The sequence below is a fragment of the Equus asinus genome, chromosome 28 (genome assembly GCF_041296235.1).
Source record: "Equus asinus isolate D_3611 breed Donkey chromosome 28, EquAss-T2T_v2, whole genome shotgun sequence".
Taxonomy (NCBI): Eukaryota; Metazoa; Chordata; class Mammalia; order Perissodactyla; family Equidae; genus Equus; species Equus asinus.
The window spans coordinates 36,764,755-36,787,286 of record NC_091817.1 but is presented as its reverse complement, the minus strand read 5'-3'; the positions used below and the strand labels follow the sequence as shown (position 1 = coordinate 36,787,286).

The 22,532-nt window shown below is 40.0% G+C and overlaps 1 protein-coding gene across 1 annotated transcript in view; it reads right to left on the bottom strand.

Annotated features, from left to right (window-relative positions):
- PKD1L3 (polycystin 1 like 3, transient receptor potential channel interacting) overlaps positions 1-22,532 on the bottom strand; it is an 81,411-nt gene that overhangs the window by 6,307 nt on the left and 52,572 nt on the right. Inside the window, exons 25-28 of the mRNA XM_070500490.1 lie at positions 9,172-9,487; positions 7,594-7,727; positions 3,389-3,516; positions 2,595-2,755 (exon numbers count right to left, since the gene is read on the bottom strand). Coding sequence (XP_070356591.1) covers positions 2,595-2,755; positions 3,389-3,516; positions 7,594-7,727; positions 9,172-9,487 — 739 coding nt within the window. The remainder of the gene's footprint in view (positions 1-2,594; positions 2,756-3,388; positions 3,517-7,593; positions 7,728-9,171; positions 9,488-22,532) is intronic.

Here is a 22,532-nt window from a genome sequence, read left to right as displayed (position 1 = left end):
GAAGAGCTTTTCAATGTGGTTAGCAGTATAAAAGTTTTCTAGTTAATTGTTTTCCCTGCTGTGGACATTGGTCTGAATTCTGTGTTTAACTCTGGTATTATACGAATATAGATCTGGTAGAGCAGTGGAGGAGGAGGGGAGTGTGAAAGAACACAGGCACACCTCAGAGATATCTTGGGTTCTGTTCCAGGCCACCGCAATAAAGCGAATATCACAATAAAGCAAGCCACACAAATTTTTGTCTCCTAGTGCATATAAAAGTTATGTTTACAGTATACTGTAGTCTACTAAAAGTGTGCAATAGCATTATATCTAAAAAACTGCATATACCTTAATTAAAAAACACTTATTGCTAAAAAATGCTAACCATTATCTGAGCTTTCAGTGAGTTATAATCTTTTTGCTTTTGGAGAGTTTTGCCTCAGTGTTGATGGCTGCTGGCTGATGAGGGTGGTGGGTGCTGAAGGGTGGGGTGGCTGTGGCAGTTTCTTAAAATAGACAACAATGAAAGTTGCCACATCGAATGAGTCTTCCTTTCAAGAACGATTTCTCTGTAGTATGCGATGCTGTTTGATAGCATTTTACCCACAGTAGGACTTCTTCAAAATTGGAGTCACTCCTCTCAAACCCTGCTGCTGCTTCATCAACTAAGTTGGTGTAACATTCTGAATCCTTTGTTGTCATTTCAACATCTTCACCAGGAGGAGAGTCCATCTTAAGAAACCACTGTTTTTGCTCATCCATAGGAAGCAACACCTCATCCGTTCAAGTTTTATCATGAGATGGCAGCAGTTCAGTCACATCTTCAGGCTCCAGTTCTAATTCTAGTTCTCGTGCTCTTTCTGCCATGTCTGCAGTTACTTCCTCCAGTGAAGTCTTGAACCTCTTAAAGTCATCCGTGAGAGCTGGAATCAACTTCCTCCATATGCCTGTTAATGTTGATATTTTGACCTCTGCCCATGAATCACTAATGTTCTGAATGGCATCTAGAATGGTGAATCCTTTCCAGAGGTTTTTGATTTACTTTCCCCAGATCAATCAGAGGAATCACTATCTATGGCAGCTACAGCTTTACAAAATGTATGTCGTAAGTAATAAGACTTGACAGTCAAAAGTATGCCTTGATCTGTGGTCTGCAGAATGGATGTTGCGTTAGCAGGCTGAAAACAGCATTAATCTCATTGTACACCTCCATCAGAGCTCTTGGGTGACCAAGTGCATTGTCAATGAGCAGTAATATTTTGAAAGGAATCTTTTTTACAGAGCAGTAGGTCTCAACAGTGGGCTTAGAATATTCAGTAAATCATGTTATAAATAGACGTGCTGTCATTCGGTATTTGCTGTTCCATGTATAGAGCACAGTAGAGGAGATTTAGCATAATTCTTGAGGGCCCTAGAATTTTTGGAATGGTAAATGAGCTTCGGCTTCAACTTAAAGTCACCAGCTGCTTTAGCCCCTAACAAGAGAGTGAGCCTGTCCTTTGAAGCCAGGCACTGACTTCTCTGTAGCTGTGAAAGTCCTAGATGGCATCTTCTTCAGTGTACGGCTGTTTCATCTGCATTGAAAATCTGTTGTTTAGTGTGGCCTCCTCTATTAATTATCTTAGCTGGATCTTCTGGATAACTCGCTGTATCTTCTCCATCAGCACCCGCTGTTTCACCTGCACGTCTGTGTTGTGGAGGCGGCTTCTTTCCTTAGACTTCATGAGCCAACCTCTGCCAGCTTCAGGCATTTCTTCTGCAGCCTCCTCACCTCTCTCAGCCTTCACAGAACTGAAGAGAGTTAGGGCCTCGCTCTGGATTAGACTCTGGCTTAAGGGAATGTTGTGGCTGGTTTGATCTTGTATCCAGACCACTCAAACTTTCTCCAGATCAGCAACAGGGCTGTTTCGCTTTCTTATCATTCGTGTGTTCACTGGAGTAGCACTTCTAATTTCCTTCAAGAATTTTTCCTTCGCATTCACAACTTGGCTAAGTGGCACAAGAGGCCTAGCTTTCAGCCTGTCTCAGCTTTCAACAGGCCTTCCTCACTAAGCTTAATCATTTCAGGCATTTGATTTAAAATGAGAGATGTGTGACTCTTCCTTTCACTTGAACACTTAGAGGCCATTGTGGGGTTATTAATTGGCCTAATTTCAATACTGTTGTTCCTTAGGGAATAGGGACGCCTCCCGGCCCCCAGGAGAGGGAAAGATGGGATAGGGCTGGACAGTGGAGCAGTCAGAACACATCCGACATTTATTGGTTAAGTTCGCCATCTTGTATAGACGCAGTTTGTGGAACCCCAAAACAATTACAATAGTAACATCGAAGACACTGATCATAGATCACCATAACAAATATAATAATAATGAAAAAGTTTGAAATATTTCAAAATTTACCAAAATATGACAGACACGAAGTCAGCAAATGCTGTTGGAAAAATGGCGCTAATAGACTTGCTTAACACAGGGTTGCCACAAACTTTCATTTTATGAAAAATGCAGTATCAGTGAAGTACAGTAAAGCGAAGTGCAATCAAATGAGGTGTGCCTGTACTTGTGTGCGATCAGGAAACGTTGGACATAGCCTCTGCTCCTCAGGCTCCCTCTTACCTGTCCCGGTCATAGCGGTACTGTGCCATGTTTTTCTTATGTAGAGCAATAAGCTTCATGTCAAGCCCCAAGACGACAAAACTAATGAGGATTATGCTCATGTCCAGAATGTTTCTCTTCCTAGTGAAGAACCTCCACCTGTGCTGTTTCAGCCGGCGACCCTGAACACAGACACCACAGTCACCACTGCTTGCCTAAAGATTAGCTGGGTGTCTCCCTAACGAAGTGTTAGGAACCCCGGCAAAGTACTTGCAGGGGACTTGTCGAATCTAACTTGGACACAATGGGTTACGGCCTTGGTTCTGCTCTAGTCACTCAGGGCTGCTGCTTACGGAAAAGCTGGCCTTCTCTAATACAACTTTCATTGCATACATTCATCCTTTTTCTTGTTGCTTAAATTTAAAAATATATAATAAAAAAGTTTCTAAATTAGTTATCAAGCCTGAAAATGAAGAAAACGTTATGTTTGGCTCAAGATATATTCTCTTTTGGGTGCAATCATCTGTATTTTTGAACCCTTGCTCTGGTTATCATACTTCCAATCTCTTGCTATTATTACCTTATAAGGGCAATACAACTGTACAGAAAATAACAGTCTTTATCCAGACTGACTTCTTTAACTCTTGAAAATTGAAAGAGCTACTTGGTGGAAAGCCAGTCAGCCTTTAACTGAATTTAGCCTTCCGGAAAGGACCAAAATCATAGCCATAATTCTAGTAATAGCTCATTGTGGAGCTCCCCAAATAATATTTGGCAACCTAGGGAATTTCTTACATCTAACATTATCAATTCACCTGCATGAAGGCGTAGTAACAGACAAGTAGATAGTAGATGACTTGCGAGACAACAGACCAGGCAAAGTCCTTCTTTGATGTCTGGAGGGAACGTAAAGTGTCCAGTCTTACAGAGGTGAAGAAAGCACCTGAGAATAACAGAGAACAACTGGAATCAAGAGTCTTTAAAACTTTGGCCTTCTTCCCTTCAAATTTTGTCTTTGAAATAACCCCAACTCTTCCTGGATTATCAAGTTCAAACGTTCCTGAGTCTCTACACTCCACTATGTATTTCCCTAGAGCTGTCATGAATATTAAATGAGATCATGTATGCAGAGCTGGTGGAGAAATGTGCTGACTGCACTGAACGTCTGTGGAGGGAGAGGATTGTACTGTTTATCCCTCCTCGAGGGCAGTGCCAACGACGTAACAGCTGTTATAGGCGTCACCCTTACCAAGTTGGAATGGCTGCAGAGATAAATTGACCAGTTGTACTGGTGCAATGATGTTTGAAAGAGGGAATTGAATGAGAGGAGGATGAAGTTAAACGTAAGCATGGTACTTTTGTTTAAAGCTGTTTAAAATATGTTTTTAGAAATGAGGATAATGAAAAAATGCTTTTTTTTTTAAAGATTGTCACCTGAGCTAACAACTCTTGCCAATCTTCTTTTATTTTTTTTCTGCTTTTTCTCCCCAAATCCCCCAAGTACGTAGGTGTATATTTTAGTTGTGGGTCCTTCTAGTTGTGGTATGTGGGATGCCACCTCAACGTGGCCTAATGAGCGGTGCCATGTCCGCACCCAGGATCTGAACCGGCAAAACCCTGGGCTGCTGAAGTGGAGTGCGTGAACTTAACAACTCGGCCACGGCGCCAGCCCCTGAAAAAATGCTTTAAACTGTTTCAAATTTAGATACTTTCTATGTGCAAAACACTAATATTATCCGATGAATACTAATAGTATTCCAAGAATACTCAGATGTTTATATGAGGAGAGACTAAAAACCTTCAGACTGGAAGTGAGATTGTTGAAGTTTATACAATCATAAAAGGTCTTGTGAATATAAACTTTTCATAAAGCCCAAAAATATTAGAGCTAAAATGCATCCCTTGTAGCAGAAAGTACATTTAAGAACAAAAGGAGGGGGCTGGCCCAGTGGCACAGTGGTTAAGTGCGCATGTTCTGCTTCGCGGCCGGGGATTTGCCGGTTTGGATCCCGGGTGTGGACACAGCACCGCTTGGCAAGCCATGCTGTGGCAGGCATCCCACATATAAAGTAGAGGAAGATGGGCACAGATGTTAGCTCAGGGCCAGTCTCCCTCAGCAAAAAGAGGAGGATTGGCAGCAGATGTTAGCTCAGGGCTAATCTTCCTCAAAAAAAAAAAAAAAAGATTAAAAAAAAAAAGGAGTTCTGACTTCACATAGCTTGCTCTCAGGACTGGGGATTTCCTCATGTTTATTTTACCTGTATCTATTTTTTTGGTAGTTACTAACAATAAAAACCCTATGAAGACCCTCAGGAAGACTTCAGGCTTCATTTAGAATAAGTATAGGAGAAGTGGTCTACTCTGTGTGGATCTGGGAGGAAAAAATTCCTGATTAGAAGTAACACCTGGTGGTAAATGGGAGGACACTTGTGGGCAAAATGTGGAAGACAGAAGAAAGGAGAAAGGAAGTTAGGACTAGGATAGACTTCCTGTTAAAGGTAGGGGAAATGAACGGACGAGTTCCCCTGCAATCCCTTACAAAATGCCATGATGACAGTGAAGAGGAAAAAACAACCCAAAGATACAGACGAGGAGGGCAGATCAGAGCAATAAACTACCAGAAGCTGGAAAATAGATGAATGACACTGGTTCAGCAGATTCAAGAAAGCTGAAACTGAAGTAAGCAGTGCAGGAAACATGGAAGTAAGCCAATTCTTACCACAAAATCCTAGAAAGCCTGAGAAATTGGAGGCATTAGTTACCTCTGAAGATAGAAGGTCAAGTGGAACTGAAAACAGGAGAATTGACTACAAGTCTGAACATAAGCAATTAGATCCCAGATTTCCTCTCTTCCCTTCACAACTAGGTACTGCTACCCATCCTGCTTGCCACCAACACAAGACTAAAGATTTATTTCCCGGTGATGTTGAACTGGAGAGAATCTGAACTCAGGGACACCAGGTACATTTGAGAGTAGTGGCCTACTGAAAAGAGGGAGTAAGAGAAAGTTTACATACTGCACAGTGAGACCCTTCCAAGATCCCTTCCCTCAACTGGCTTTGGGAAGTCTAACAGATTTATATCCTCAAAGCAGGAGTTTGGAGGGTCCCTCTCTGTGAAAACTGACTGCCCAAGAGAAAAGACATAGATACCAGTTGACAAGCTCTATCCATGTGCACAGAGCATCTAATTAGCATTTATTTGCTTTTTACTGCCTCCCTCTTGAATATGAAAGAACAGCCAGATACTTGAACCCCTAAAATCGAAAAATGGAGATTAAAATGAAACCTCAAAAAATAAAAGCAGCTCAGAGGAATTAGAGAAAGTGAAGGAGCAGAAAAAAAACAAAACAAACCTATAATACCCTCAGAATTGAGAAGCTATTGCATCATTAAAGAACAATAGGAGACTATGAAAAAGGAATATTATGAGAACAAACAATTTTTGGAAATTAAAATATGATGAAAATGAAAAATTCAACAAATGGTTTCGAAGTTGAAGTAATCTTTCAGAAATTAGAAGAAAAAGATGGAAGATAAAAGCAAAAACATAAGAAAATCAGAAAATCAGTCCGGGAGTTCCAATGTCAAAATGCCAGAAATATTAGAAAAAGAGAACAGAGAAAATAAAGAAATGAACAGAGAAAAATGAAAGAAAACGTCTCAGAACTTAAGGACACATTTCCAGATTAAAGGGCTCATCATGAGGTCCTTTCATAACCCTGTGGACAAAGATAATTCTAAAAACTTTTGGGAATGGGGGCATTATCATACTTCTTAACAGCAATATGAGATGCTAAAAGGCAATGGAGCTATACTTTTCAAAATTCTGTGAAAAACAACTGTATCCAGACAAATTAGCAATCAAATGTGATGGCAGAAAAAAAAACTTTTTTGGAAATGTAAGATTTCAAAAAATTTACTTCCTTTGCACCCTTCCAGGAAGTTACTAGAGGATGTGCTCCAACAAAATGAGAAAGTAAACCATGAGAAGAAGATATGGGATCTGGGACAAAGGGGATCCAACAGAGGAGAGAAGTAAAAATAATCCCTAGGGTGACAGTGAAGGGAGAGTGCAGGATAAGAACTCTAGGGCAGGCTGAGAGAATAGCCAATCCAGACTATACCAAAAGAGGATGGAGGGAGCCAACCCCAGTGGGCTAGTGGTTAAAGCTCAGCTCTCTCACTGCTTTGGTGGTCCAGGTTCGTTTCCTGGCCATGGAACCACACCACCTGTCTGTCAGTTGCCATGCTGTGCTGGTGGCTCACATGGAAGAACTAGAAGGACTTACAACTAGGATATACAACCAGGTACTGGGGCTTTGGGGAACAAACAAAAAGAGGATGGAGGGCCCTAAAGAGGATGTCTCTAAGAAAAAGATAAAATGATAGGTTACTTGATACTTTTTAACCAAGTGAGATATTTTACTTCTAGGAAGAATTTGGAGATGAATCAATGACAGATGCATATAAAACCAAGCAAACAAAAAAAAAGTAGTTATAAACTCTTTGGAAAACAAAAAGTTGAGAAAGAAAGGAAATTTAATTGTAATACATTACATGGCTCATCTTTGAAAAATACTTACATAATCACAATAATGGAAATACTCAAATTAACTACAAATTATATTACTATTTTGGGAGAATAAGGAAAAAAGAAAAGGTGTATATGTGTGTATATTAGGGACATGTGTAGGTATAAAAAGGTTAAATCCTCATTGTCATAAAAAGAAAGAAATACCTTTCTAAAACTGAAGATTCATGAAATAGTTAATAATTTTTAAATTCCAAAAGTCAAATAGTTTAAAAAAGCTGAAAGTAGCTGTTTTTGGGGAGTTGGAATGAGGTGGGGATAAACAGAGGAATGCTAGTGTTTGCTTTAAACTATTTCACTTTTAAAATTATATTTATATGTAATAACTGTAATTAAAATAATGCCTTTTAATGGTATAAGATAAAGAAATTGGGACTTCTCCTGAGATACCCAGGTCACAGAGGGAGGAGAGAAGAGAGCCTCATACCCATATTGTTGGATTCCAAAATCAGGGTCACTACACAGAACAGGTTCACATTAGCATTGAAGACCACAAATTCCACAAAGAGGCTTCTGGTGCAACGGTCTAGCCAGCGGCTCTGTTCAAGATGCTGGAGGACTCTGGGAAAACAGAGAAGGACAGGGCCAACTACTTTCTCCATTCAAACCTGCAAAGGAGGAAAATGCCCTGGCATTTCCAATATCACTGACATACTGGGTAAGAAGCTACATTTCCCAAGGGGGGCTGGGGGGAGGGCACAAAGGGGGAAGTGGTGTACCCACAACATGACTAACAAAAATGTACAACTGAAATCTCACAAGGTTGTAATCTATCATAACATTAATAAAAAAAAAAAAAGCTACATTTCCCAATCTAGTTTACCTGTAAAATATTTTATGACTTCTAATGCCCGAACTTTCACTAGTGTTAACATGAATATAAATTTAGAAGACTTTAAAAATGAAAGTTTTCACAATAGTGTTCACAGCAAGGTTTGGCATTTAAGGTCTGAGATAGAAATTAATTTTATGTCCTATGTCTAATACTTCCATTTGAAGTGTTAAATGCTACTTTTTACTAACAGCTATTCACTTTTGAGAGGTGTAAGGGATGGAAATGGCCTTTGGTTGGCTTAATTGTTTTTGAATAATTAATTTCTTGCTGTAAATTTAAATGAAGAGATAGTCATTTTAATTTAGATTTTTTTCATACATAATCACAAAGACTCTCAGGCTTTATATACAAAACCACCCTATAAGTCTCTGCCAATTTAATTTTGGATTGATCCTGGTGCCTGAAGGGCAGTGTTTCCCCTTATATTTGAGGAGTTGTTCGCCCAAATGAAAGTCACCTTAGTTCATCTACAGCTAGAATTGAAACTGATATGTGTTTTCCTGAGGAGAAAAGAAATGAGATTTGGAAAATTGCCAAACCAAAACATACCTGTAGTTTGAGGTTGAACAGGGAATTTTTACACTAAAACATACATTTCCTTAAAAGTCTTAAAATAAAAATGTCTGCAAATGTCACAGACAATACAGTGGCATTACAGTAACTGTTGAAACTAGAGTAGTCCCCCCTTATCCACGGAGGATGTTCCAAGACCCCCAGTGGATGCCTGAAACCACAGATAGCACCGAACCCTGTATACTGTTTTTTCCTATACATACATACTTATGATAAAGTTTAATTTAGAAATCAGGCACAGTAAGAGATTAACACTAACAATAAAATATAACAATTATAACAATATACTGTACTAAAAGTTATGTAAGTGTAGTATCTCTCTAAAAATATCTTGCTGTACTGTACTCATCCTTCTCGTGATGCTGAGAGATGAGATAATGCCTTCATGAGGAGAGGAAGTGAGGTGAATGACATAGGCATGGTAATGTAGCGTTATTTTCCAACCGTGGTTCACTGTGGGTAACTGAAACCTCAGAAAGCAAAACTGAAGATAAGGGGGCACTACTGTACTCAAATGGGTCCTCGATTCCTAAGTGTCCTAAGAATGGACAGAAGCAGACATCTTGGTCCTCCTGTTCAGGGCTCAGGCTTGCTCACCTGTTTGCAGTACTGGAGTTTCTTCCAAGTCTCACAACATATCCTCCTCCTGAGTAAGTGGCAAATTCCCCTTGGATGGGATAGCCACCCAGTGTCTCCTGATTCTGATAATGCCACATGCTGTCTGATTTTGTGATGTTTGTTTCAGGGGGGCCCCAGTTAACCCCATAGTTCTCTTTATCCTCCTGATCTTGGTGAGACGGCCTCACTTGTTCTTGGGGAGATACTCCAGGTGGAAAGAGTATGGCACCAGGAATGCGAATCTGACGAAGCAGAACGTTGCCCAAAAGAAAGGAGTTCCCATCAGTAATAAATCCTAATGAGAGAGTACAAGAAACCATTTAAAAAATTGCCTCAAGTTAGTAACAAAAAATGCACACTTTTTACTACTATTTTTAAAAAACATTTTTGGAGTTGCTAGCTAATGCAACCAGATTAGAAAAAGAAACAAGAGGTATAAAACTTAAAAAGGAAGAAGTGAAATTATCATAATTTTTAAATGATATGTAGATAATGGTCTAGATAAATCATGAGAATAAACTGAAAGATGTCAGCAAGATGGTGGAATGGGAAGTCCCCTGCTTATATCTCTCCTCAAAACAATAATTTGGCAGCCATCCACAGACAAAAGTGCCTTTGTGGGAGCTTTGGGATCCAGACAGGAGCTTGTGAAGCCACAGTGGAGTCCAAGACTGATGAGGGCTGTTTTGAGAAGGCAAGCCCATACCCAGGTGGCTGACTCACCAATTATTGTGCCAGCTACAGATCCAGAAACAGCTCTGTCACCCTGCTCACTCAGCTACAGCCCCATTTGGCCTTGGTCCTACCATTGGCATCATATGACAAAGGACCTGGGAGGAATCACTCTCGTCTGTGTCTCAGATAACAGGCCTGCAGACCTCAGTGGACCCTGAAGCGGCCTGTGATCTTGCTCTAGCCCCTCTCAGCCATGGTCCAGAAGGCCCTGGAGGCAAGCCAAACAAACACAGTCTGATTGTAGATCCTGAAACAGTCCTATTATGGGGCTTCAGTCCCTCCTAGCTTCAGTACAAGAGCAGTCCTGCCAGTCCAGGGACCTGCTTGGAAACATGTCTGTCAGTGACCCTGGAGGTGAGCTCACTGACCTCATCTGACTGCAGATCCTGAAATTGCCATATAACTTGGCACCAGGCCCTCTCAGCCACGGTCAGGGAACAGTCTCATCTGCTGGGGACCCAGTGGGAGATATGCCTATCAATGGCTCCAGAACTAGGTCTGTAGACATCTGCCCTGGTTGTGGACCCTGAAGCAGCCTTGGGACTTGGTGCAGGGCCAGTCATGCCTGATTGGGGACCTACCCAGTGACCTGGCAAGAGCCTTCTTAGGGACCTGATGGGAGTCACACCCCTCCATGCACCTGGTAACAGGCCTGCCATCTGTGGCTGAAGCAGACCCTTGACCCAGTGTCTGTTGTACTGAACAAAGTTCTGGGGTCAGTTTTGTCCACCCAGGGACCAGGCAGGATTTATGCCTCCCTGAGCACCTAGTAATAGGCCCAAAAATCGTGGACCCTACTGTGGGACCCAGCAAGAGCCACATGACCTGTCTCCAACCCAGCTCAACTGAGACACCAGAGGTAATCCCATCAGCCTGGAGAACTAACAGGAGAAGGTCTTTACCTGCTAAAACCAGAATGTAAAGACTGCAAAAGGTGTTTTCTTCTTCAAACATATAGATATCAACACAAGGATATATTGGATCACAAAGAATCAGGCAAACATGACACCACCAAAGGAAACTAATAAAGCTCCAGTAACTGACCCCAAAGAAACGGAGATCTATGAATTGCCTGACAAAAAATTCAAAATAATCATCTTAAAGAAACTCAAAGAAATGCAAGAGAACACAGATAGACAACTAAACAAAATTAGGAAAACAATGCATGAGCAAAACAAGAAGTTTAATAAAGAAATAGAAACCACAAAAAAGAGCCAAACAGGAATCCTGGAGCTGAAGAATACAATGACAGAACTGAAAGATTCAACAGAGCACTATAAAGGCAGGCTTAATCATGTAGATGAAAGAATTGGTGAACTCAAAGATAGGTCATTTGAAATTAGCCAGTTAGAGGAACAAAAGAAAAAAGAATGACAAAGAGTGAAGAAAGCCTATGTGAATTATGGACACTGTCGAAAGAACAAATATACATATCATGGGAGTCCCAAAGGAGAAAAGAGAGAGAGAGAAAGGGGCAGAAAGCTTATTTAAAGAAATAATAGCTGAAATTTCCCAAATTTTGGGAGAGGTATGGACATCCAGGTGCATGAAGCTTGAAGTACCCCAAACAAGATCAAGCCAAAGAAGGTTAACTTTATATGAAAGTCAAAGGCAAAGAGAATTTTGAAAGCAGCAAGAGAAAAAACAACTCTTCATACAAAGAAATTCCCATAAGGCTATCAGTGGATTTCTCAGCAGAAACCTTGCAGTCCAGGAGGGAGTAGGATGATATATTCAAAGTGCTGAAAGAAAAAAAAGCTGCCAACCAAGAATACTATATCCATCAAAACTGTCCTTCAGAAATGAAGGAGAGGTAAAGACATTCCTAGAGAAACAAAAGCTTAGGGAATTCACCGCCAGTAGATCTGCCTTTCCAGAAATGCTAAAGGGAGTTCTTCAAGTTGAAAGGAAAGAATTCTACATAACAATATGAAAACATATGAAAGTACAAAATTCACTGGCAAAGGAAAATATATAGTCAAATTCAGAATACTGTAATACTGTAATATTGGTTTGTAAATCATTTTAATCTCCAGTATTAAAGTTAAAAGACAATAGTATTAAAAATAACTATCACTACAATAATTTGTTAATGGATGCACAATATAAACAGGAGTAAAGTGTGACATGAATATCATAAAATGTGAGGAGAGGAGAAGTAAAAGTATAGAGTTTTTGTATGTGATTGAAGGTAAGATGTCAGCTTAAAATAGACTGTAATAACTATAAGATGTTTTATGTAAGCCTTATGGTAACCACAAAGCAAAACCTATCGTAGATACACAAAAGATAAAGGGAGAGGAATTAAAGCATACCACTACAAAAAATAAACCACAAAAGAAGACAGCAAGAGAGGAAGAAAGGAACAAAGGAGCTACAAAACAGTCCAGAAAACAATTAACAAAATGACAATAGTTAATTCTTACCTATCAATAATTACATGTAAATAATTAAATTCTCCAATCAAAAGACATAGAGTGGCTGAATGAATAAAAATACAAGATCTTACAATATGCTGCCTTTGAGAGACTCACTTTAGCTTTAAGGACACACATAGGTTGAAAATGAAGGCATAGAAAAATATATTCCATACAAATGATAATCAAAAGAGAGCAGGAGTAGCTATACTTATATGACATAAAATAGACTTTCAGTTAAACTCAGTCACAAGAGACAAGGAAGGTCACTATATAGTGTGAAGGGGTCAAGTCATCAAGAGGACATAACAATTGTATATATATATATGTACTTAACTTTGGAGACCTAAATATGTAAAACAAACATTAATAGAACTTAAGGAACAAACAGACAGCAATATGATAATAGTAGGGGACTTCAATATCCACTTTCAACAAGGCATAGATCATCCAGACAGAAAATCAACAAGGAAACAGCAGACTTGAATAACGCGATAGACCAAATGGACCTAACAGATATACACAGAACATTCCATTCAACAACACCATAACACACATTCTTCTCAAGTGTACTTGGAACATTCTCCAGGATAGATCATATTTTGGGCCACAAAGCAAGTGTTAACAAATTTAAGAAGATTTTAAATCATTATCAACTACTTTTTCTGACCATAGTGACATTAAACTAGAAACCAATTACAAGAATAAAACTGGAAAATTTACAAATATGTGGAGATTAAACAACACACTCCCGAACTACCAACGGGTTATAAAAGAAATCAAAAGGGAAATCAAGAAGTGTCTTGAGACAAAGAAAAAGGGAAGCACAAATGTTCATACCAAAACTTATGGGATGGAGCAAAAGCAATTCTAAGAGGAAACTTTATAGTGATAAACACCTGCATTAAGGGAAAAAAACCAAATAAACAGCCTAACTTTACACCTCAAGGAACTAGTAAAAGAGGAACAAATGAAGCCCAAAGTTAGCAGAAGGAAGGAAATAATAAAGATTAGAGTAGAAATAAATGAAATAGAGACAAGAAAGAAAATAGAAAAAGATCAACAAAAATGAGAGCTGGTTTTTTTGAAAGATAAACAAAATTAACAAACTTTTAGCTAGGCTAACTAAAAAAGAGAGAGAGAGAGGCCTCAAATAAAATCATAAATGCGAGAGGAGATATTACAACTGATATCAAAGAAATATAAAGAATCATAAGAGACTACTATGAAAAATTACATACCAATAATATGGATAACCTAGAAGAAATGGGTAAATTCCTAGAAAAATACAACCTACCAAGACTGAATCATGAAGAAATAGAAAATCTGAACAGACCAATAATGAGTAAAGAGATTGAATGAGTAATCAAAAAACTCCCAACAAACAAAAGCCCAGGACCAGAGAGCTTCATGGGTGAATTCTACCTAACATCTAAGGAAGAATTAACACCAACCCTTCTCAAACTCTTCAAAAATATTGAAGAGGAAGGAACACTCACTTTATGAGGCCAGCAATACCCTCATACCAAAGCCAGATAAGGACACTACAAGAAAAGAAAATTATAAGCTAATATCCCTGATGAACATAGATGCAAAAATCCTCAACGAAATATCAGCAAAATAAATTCAACAGCACATTTTAAAAGGATCATACAACATATCCCAAATGGGATTTACTCCTGGGATGCAAGGATGATTCAAGATACTCATTTAATAAACATACATCACATTAATGGAATAAAGGATTAAAATCATATGATGATCTCAACAGATGCAGAAAAAGCATTTGACAAATTAGGCATAGAAGGGATGTACCTCAATATAATAAAGGTCACATATGTCAAACCCACAGCTAATAACACACTCAGTGGTGAAAAACTGAAAGCTTTTCCTCTAAGATTGGGAACAAGACAAAGACACTCACACTTGCCGCTTCTGTTCGACACAGTACTGGAAGCCCTACCCAGAGCGATCAGGCAAGAAAAAGAAATAAAAGGCATCCAAATTGGAAAGGAGGAAGTAAAATTGTCTCTGTTGCAGATGGCATGATCTTACATATAGAAAACCCTAAAGACTCCACCAAAAACTATTAGTGTGAAAACTAATGAGTGAGTTCAGTAAAATTGCAGGATATAAAGTCAACATACAAGAATTAGTTGCATTTTGTTATTCTAACAATGAACTATCTGAAAAAGAAATTAAGAAAACAATCTCATTTACAAAGGTATCAAAAAGAATAAAATACTCAGGAATAAAGTTAACCAAGGAGGTGAAAGATCTGTAGAAAGAAAACCATAAGACACTGATGAAAGAATGAAGAAGACAAAAATAAATGGAAAGACACCCCATGTTCATGGATGGGAAGAATTAATATTGTTAAAATGTCCATACTACCCAGAGATCTACAGATTCAATGCAATTTTTATCAAAATTCCAATGGCATTTTTCACAGAAATACAAAAAACAATTCTAAAATTTGTATGGAACCACAAGAGACCTCAAATAGCCAAAGTAATCTTGAGAGAGAACAAAGCTGGAGGCATCACACTTCCTGGTTCAAACTATATTAAAAAACTATAGTAATCAAAACAGTACGGTATTGGCATAAAAACAGACACAGAGACCAATGGAACTGAATAGAGAGCCCAGAATTAAACCAACACATACACAGTCAACCAATCTATGACACGTCTGTCAAGAATACACAATGGGGAAAGGTTAGTCTCTTCAACAAATGGTGCTGTGAAAACTGGATTTCCAGACACAAAAGAATGAAATTGGACCCTTATTTTATGCCATATACAAAAATCAACTCCAAATGGATTAACAACTTAAATGTAAGACCTGAAACAGTAAAACTACTAGAAGAAAACATAGGAAAAAAACTCCTTGAGATTGGTGTTGGCAATATTTTGGATATGACACCACAAACACAGACAACAAAAGCAAAAACAAAGAAGTGAGACTACATCAAACTAAAAAGCTTCTGCACAGCAAAGGAAACCATCAACAGAATGAAAAGGCAACCTATGAAATGGGAGAAAATATTTGCAAACCACATATCTCATAAGGGATTAATATCAAAAATATATAAAGAACTCATACAACTCAATACCAAAAAAACAAATAACCCAATTAAAAAACGGAGGGGCTGACCCGGTGGCCAAGTGGTTGAGTTCACGTGCTCTGCTTCGGTGGCCCTGGGTTTCAGCAGTTGGAATCCTGGGTGCGGACCTAGCACCGCTCATCAAGCCATGCTGAGGCGGCGTCCCGCATAGCACAACCAGAAGGACCCACAACTAGAATATACAACCGTGTACTGGGGGGCTTTGGGGTGAAGAAAAAAAGAAGATTGGCAACCGATGTTAGCTCAGGTGCCAATCTTCAAGGGAAAAAAAATGGGCAAAGGACCTGAATACATGTTTTTCTAAAGAAGACATACAAATTGCCAACAGATATATGTAAAGGTGCTCAACATCACTAATTATTAGGGAAATGCAAATCAAAACCACAATGAGATATCACTTCATACCTGTTAGGATGGCTACTATCAAGAAGACAAAAGATAACAAGTATTGGTGAAGGTGTGGAGAAAAGAGAATCTTCATACACTGTTGGTGGGAATGTAAATTGGTACAGCCATTACAGAAGCTAGTATGGAAGTTCCTCAAGAAATTAAAAATAGAACTACTATATGATCTAGCAGTCCCACTACTGGGTATATATCAAAAGGAAATGACATCAGTATCTTGAAGAGACATCTGCACTCCCATGTTCATTGCAGCCTTATTCATGATAGCCAAGCTACAGAAACAATCTGTATCTGTTGATGTAGGAATGTACAAAGATAACGTGGTATATGTATATAATGGAGTTTATTCATCCATAAAAAGAGAAGGAAATGCTACCATTTGCTACAACATGGATGAACCTGAAGGACATTATGCTAGGTGAAATAAGACAGGCAGAGAAAAGCAAATACTGTATGATCTCACTTATATGTGGAATCTAAAAAAGTTGAACTCATAGAATCAGAGAGTGAAACAGTAGTAACTAGGGGCTCGGGGGGTGGGGAAAATGGGGAGATGCTGGTCAAAGTGTACAAACTTTCAGTTATAAAATGAGTAAGTTCTGGAGAACTAATGTACAGCATGATCATTAAGGTTACCATTATGATCATTAAGTACCATATTGTGTATTTGAAATTTGCTAAGAGAATGGATCTTAAGTGTTCCTGCCACACCAAAAACAAAACAAGAAACATAACTATGTGAGATGATGGCTATGTTAATTAGCTTGATTGTGGTAATTATTTCACAATGTATTCATGTATCAAAATGTCATGTTGTAACTTAAATACATACAATTTTTATTTGTCAATTACACCTCAACAAAGCTTGGGAAAAAGAAAATCAACTGAAAAACTATTGCTTACAAAAGATAACTCAGCAAGGTAGCTGGGTACTACATATAAAGAAATCAATAGTCTTCATATCTCCAAACAATATTTACTTAAAAGGTTTAGAGAAATAAGATCTTATTTACAATAGCAACACAAAAGATAAAATAAACCCAACAAGAGATGTGCAAGAATCATATGAAGAGCAATTTCGAATATTACTGAGAGATACAAACGAAGATGAGAATAAACAGAAAAGCATGCCCTACTCCCAGATAGGATGACAACATCAGAAAGATATCAGTTCCCTAAATTAATCTTTACTAGTTCATACTTAGTGTCTATATAAATATCTAAATCTATATCTACAACTATATAAGTTCTTAATATATAAAAAGTGCCTGTATATCAAAACAAGAAAACAAAACCAAGGAGACCACTGAAAAATGGGCAAAGATTACGGAACGACATTCTTTCTTTCAATCAATATGTCCTGAGTGCTCACATCCACCAGGTCCTGTTTGAGGTGCTGGGAACACAACAGTGAATGAAAGAATCTCTGTCCACAGAGAGCCCGCATCTGAGGAGGGAGAGGCAATAAGCAAACAGCATTCAGGGAATGGCAGCGCTATGAAGAAAAATTCTGTAGGATGAAGGGAAAGAGTGTTTGGTGGGGAGGGAGCAGAGCTATTCATTTACGTAGGACGATTAAAGAACGTTTCTCTGAGGAGGTGGCTTATGAGAGAGACCCAAGCAAATTTTGGAGCACCCAATGCAGAACCCAGTCAGGGCAACAGCAAGTTCCAAGGCCCCGAGCTGAGAGCATGCTTGGCGTATTCAAGGAGAGCACGGACGCTTGTGTGGCTGTAGTGAATGAGGGCTGGAGGAGCAGGGGGTGAAGTAACAGACGGAGCCAGGGGCCGGACAGGCAGGTCCTCCTTGCAGGCTTTGGAAAGGGTTTGAGATTTTAAGTATGATGGGAATCCATTGGGAGGTTTTGAACAAGGGAGTAACACAGATTTATGTTTTTAAAAAATAATATGGGGAGGAGAGAATGAAGAAGAGCAAGAGCAGAGGCAAGTTTTGCCCATAAGAGAGGTAAAAAATGGTACCTACTTTAGTTTAGACTTGCATGTTCTCATGAGTTCCTTCGCAAAGCCTTTAGGATACTTCAGAGCTATACGTATTGTTCGAAACCCCAATTTTCACTGGGCTGTTGGGGATATGAGCAGACACTCTCATACATTGCTAATGGGAGTGTTAACAAGTACAACAACTAAGGAGAACAATTTGGCAATATCCTTCTAAATTAAAACAATATACATTTTTATGGGGCCAGCCCCATGGCTGAGTGGTTAAGTTCACGCGCTCTGCTTCGGCGGCCCAGGGTTTCGCTGGTTCGGATCCTGGGCGCAGACATGGCACTGCTCGTCAGGTCATGTTGAGGTGGCATCCCACATGCCACAACTAGAAGGACCCACAACTAAAATATACAATTAATGTACTGGGGGGATTTGGGGAGAAAAAGCAATAATAAAAAAAAAAAGATGGGCAATAGTTGTTAGCTCAGGTGCCAATCTTTAAAAAAACAAATACATTTTTAGCAAGTCTTTTCAATGTATTTATTTTACAGATATATTTGTACATGTGAAATTACATATGTAAAAGGATATTAATGGTAGTATTGTTGTTAACAGTAAAAGATTGGAAACAATCTAAATGTCTATCAACAGGGTTATAAATTATGGTACATCCAGGCAATGGAATACTACATGGTAAAGGAACAAAACACAACTGATGGAACAATCTCCAGGTAAATTATTAATGGAAAAAGGCAAAATGAATGACAGTTTTTATAGTAGGCTACCATTTATCAGCAAATACATTTGCGAATGCATAGATTACCTCGAAGAATATATAATAAATTGGGACGTAGTTACCTCTTGGAAAGAAAGAAGGAGGATTCAGGGACAATGGGGAGTCGCGCAACATACCCTGTTGTTCACTTGAATTTTCTCCATATTCATGTTTTAATTATTAAAAAATGTTTTAAATAAAAGAAAAAGATTATGTTAGAGAATCTGGCAAGGAGAGGTTTGCAGTAGTTTGTAAAGGACCTAGGGTTCTGCGGAAGATAAAAGAGGAAGGTAAAGGTGACAACCTTCAAAGATGGTCTCATTTTGCATCTTTTTTTTGTTTTTTAAGGATTGGCACCTGGGCTAACAACTGTTGCCAATCTTTTTTTTTTTTTTTCTGCTTTATCTCCCTAACCCCCCCCACCCCCCCGTACACAGTTGTACATCTTAGTTGCATGTCCTTCTAGTTGTGGGATGTGGGACGCGGCCTCAACGTGGCCTGACGAGCAGTGCCATGTCTGCGCCCAGGATCTGAACCCTGGGCCGCTGCAGCGGAGCACACAAACTTAACCACTTGGCCACGGAGCCAGCCCCCATTTTGCATCTTAAAAGAAAATCATGGAGGGAGGAGCATCCAAGATGGCGCCGTGAGTAGTCCTCTTTGTCTCTCCCCCTTCGAGTCTACAATTATTTGGACACTTATCACTTGGCGAGGGATATCCAGACAGCGTCTCAGGACGTCTGAGATACCCACGCGACTATACATCGGAAGGCAGGCGGACGGACTTTCCTCCGGGAGGATGTGGAAATAGGTGAAAACTCTCCGAACCTGACCGAGCAGCCTAGTACCCGCAGGCGGCTTTCTTCCAACGGACGCCCCCAGAAGATCTGCACACATCTAGGGCAGAAGCGAGCACACAACAGAGGAGCCACGGTGGAAACAGGTGACCAGAACCCTACCTAAACCCCCCGCAATTACTCCTGAACGCAGAGGGAAACTTTGGAATTGCACACCAGGGCCCGCGGGGAGAGTCTCTCCCCGCCATTGGCAGGGAGACCCCGCCTGGTGTTCGCGGCGCCTGGAGGGTCCCAGAGAGAGTTGCTGAGGGTACGGAGGTCTCCCGGCTGCCACTGCTGGCACGGTGGGGCTAGGGATTGCCAGAGATCTCTGAGCGGACTGGGGCTGGGGGAAGTTTCAAAGGCCGGCTCTGCGACCCGGAGGGGAAGCTCCGGAGTTACGCCCGGGCAGCAGACAAAACTCTCTGTCTGCCATTAGCAGAGGGGCCACGCCCAGCATTCACGGCTCCGGGAGAGTCCCGGAGAGAATCCCGGAGGGCGGGGCGACCCCCAGCTGCCGTTGCCCGCCCTGTGGGACTAGGGATTGCCGGAGATCTCGGAGAGGACTGGGGCTGGGGGGAGTTCCAGAGACCCAGCTCTGTAGCCTAGGGGGAAACCCTACAGGCTCACAGTAGCATTAGGGAAAGCCTCTGCACAGCACCAGTAGAAAACACCCAGCCGGCAGCCACAAGGCTGGAAGACCCCAGGGCAAAAGTAGCATAGCTAGGTGAACTAAGCACAGACTGTAGAAGATGCCAATAGCTCTCCTGCGACCCATAGAGGACAAGTGAGATTCGGTGGGTGCCGACAGCAACGGAGCGACAAATATAAGTGATCCCACCCCTGGCCACTGGAAAAGCCCATAACACCGTTGCAGACCCCAAGGAGGGAGCACATCTAGGTGGGCTGCAACAGTAGGCACCAGCAGCCTGAAACCCCCCTATGACGGCCCCCACGGCAGAGGAGGGAATCCAAAGGACCACTGTGACTACGAGGAGGGGCCCAGGCCCAGTTAGCAACTGCGGACAGGGTTCCTGGTTGGTGCAGTATAAACAGCTGCTCCCCCACTGCAGCAGCTGAAACAAGTGAAAGGAACAACTAAACTCTATCTCCATGCGGAGGCACAAATCAACAACATCAAGCAATATGAAAAAATACATTAAATCTCCAGAACAGAAAGAAAGTAACAAATACACAGAAAACAATCCCAAAGAAAATGATGATGACTTCAAAACAGCCATCATTAAAATACTCAATGAGTTAAGAGAGAATTCTGACCGACAACTCAACGAGTTCAGGAGCTATGTCACAAAAGAGTTTAATACGATAAAGAAGAACCAAACAGAAATATTGGAAATGAAGAAGACAATAGAGGAGATTAAGAAAAATCTAGATGCTCTGAACAGTAGGGCTGATAATATGGAGGAAAGAATTAGCAATTTGGAAGATGGCAATATAGAATTGCTGCAGGCAGAGGAGGAGAGAGAAGCAAGACTAAAAAGAAATGAAGAAACTCTCCGAGAATTATCAGACACAATTAGGAGATGCAACGTAAGGATTATAGGTATACCAGAGGGAGAAGAGAAGGAGAAAGGGGCAGAAAGCCTATTCAAAGAAATAATGGCTGAGAACTTCCCAAATCTGGTGAGAGAGATGGATCTTCAGGTGACAGAAGCCAATAGATCTCCAAACTTTATCAATGCAAGAAGACCAACTCCACGGCATATAGTAGTGAAGCTAGCAAAAGTCAACGACAAGGAGAAAATACTAAGGACAGCCAGGCAAAAGAAACTAACCTACAAAGGAACCCCCATCAGGCTATCAGCAGATTTCTCAGCAGAAACTTTACAGGCTAGAAGAGAGTGGAATGATATATTCAAAAATCTGAAGGACAAAAATCTACAGCCGAGAATTCTCTACCCAGTGAAAATATCCTTCAAATATGATGGAGAAATAAAAACTTTCCCAGATAAACAAAAATTAAGGGAGTTCATTGCCACAAAACCTCCTCTACAGGAAATCCTCAGGAAAACCCTCATTCCTGAAAAATCCAAAATAGGAAAGGGGCTACAAAACCAAGAGCAGAGGAGGTAAGTAGAAGGACAACAACAGAGAGTAGCAGCTCTACATGAGAACAGATTAAACCATGGGACGAGAAACAAAGGAAATTGAAGAAAACCGGAAAACAAGACACAAAATGGTAGTGGTAGGCCCCCACATCTCAATAATCACTCTAAATGTAAATGGATTGAACTCCCCAATCAAAAGACACAGAGTGGCAGGATGGATCAAATAACAAGATCCAACAATATGCTGCCTCCAGGAAACACACCTCAGCCCCAAAGACAAACACAGACTCAGAGTGAAGGGATGGAGAACAATACTCCAAGCCAATAATGAACAAAAGAAAGCAGGTGTCGCTATACTAATATCAGACAAGGTAGATTTCAAAGCAAAACAGATAAAGAAAGATAAAGAGGGACAGTATATAATGATAAAAGGGACTCTCCACCAAGAAGACATAACACTTATAAATATATATGCACCCAACACAGGAGCACCAAAATTTGTAAAGCAACTCTTAATAGAACTAAAAGAAGACATCAACAACAATACAATAATAGTAGGGGACCTCAACACACCATTAACACCAATGGACAGAACATCCAGACAGAAAATCAACAAGGAAATAATGGAATTAAATGAAAAATTAGACCAGATGGACTTAATAGATATATATAGAACACTTCATCCAAAAACAGCAGGTTACACATTCTTCTCAAGTGCACATGGAACATTCTCAAGGATTGACCATATTTTGGGAACCAAAGCAAACATCAATAAATACAAGAGAGTTGAAATAATATCAAGCATCTTTTCTGATCATAATGTTATTAAACTAGAAATCAACTACAAGAAAAAAGCAGAGAAAGGTGCAAAAATGTGGAGACTAAACAACATGCTTCTCAACAAACAATGGATCATTGAAGAAATTAAAGAAGAAATCAAATTTTATCTGGAGACTAATGAAAATGAGAACACGACATACCAAATCATTTGGGATGCAGCAAAAGCAGTCCTAAGAGGGAAATTCAT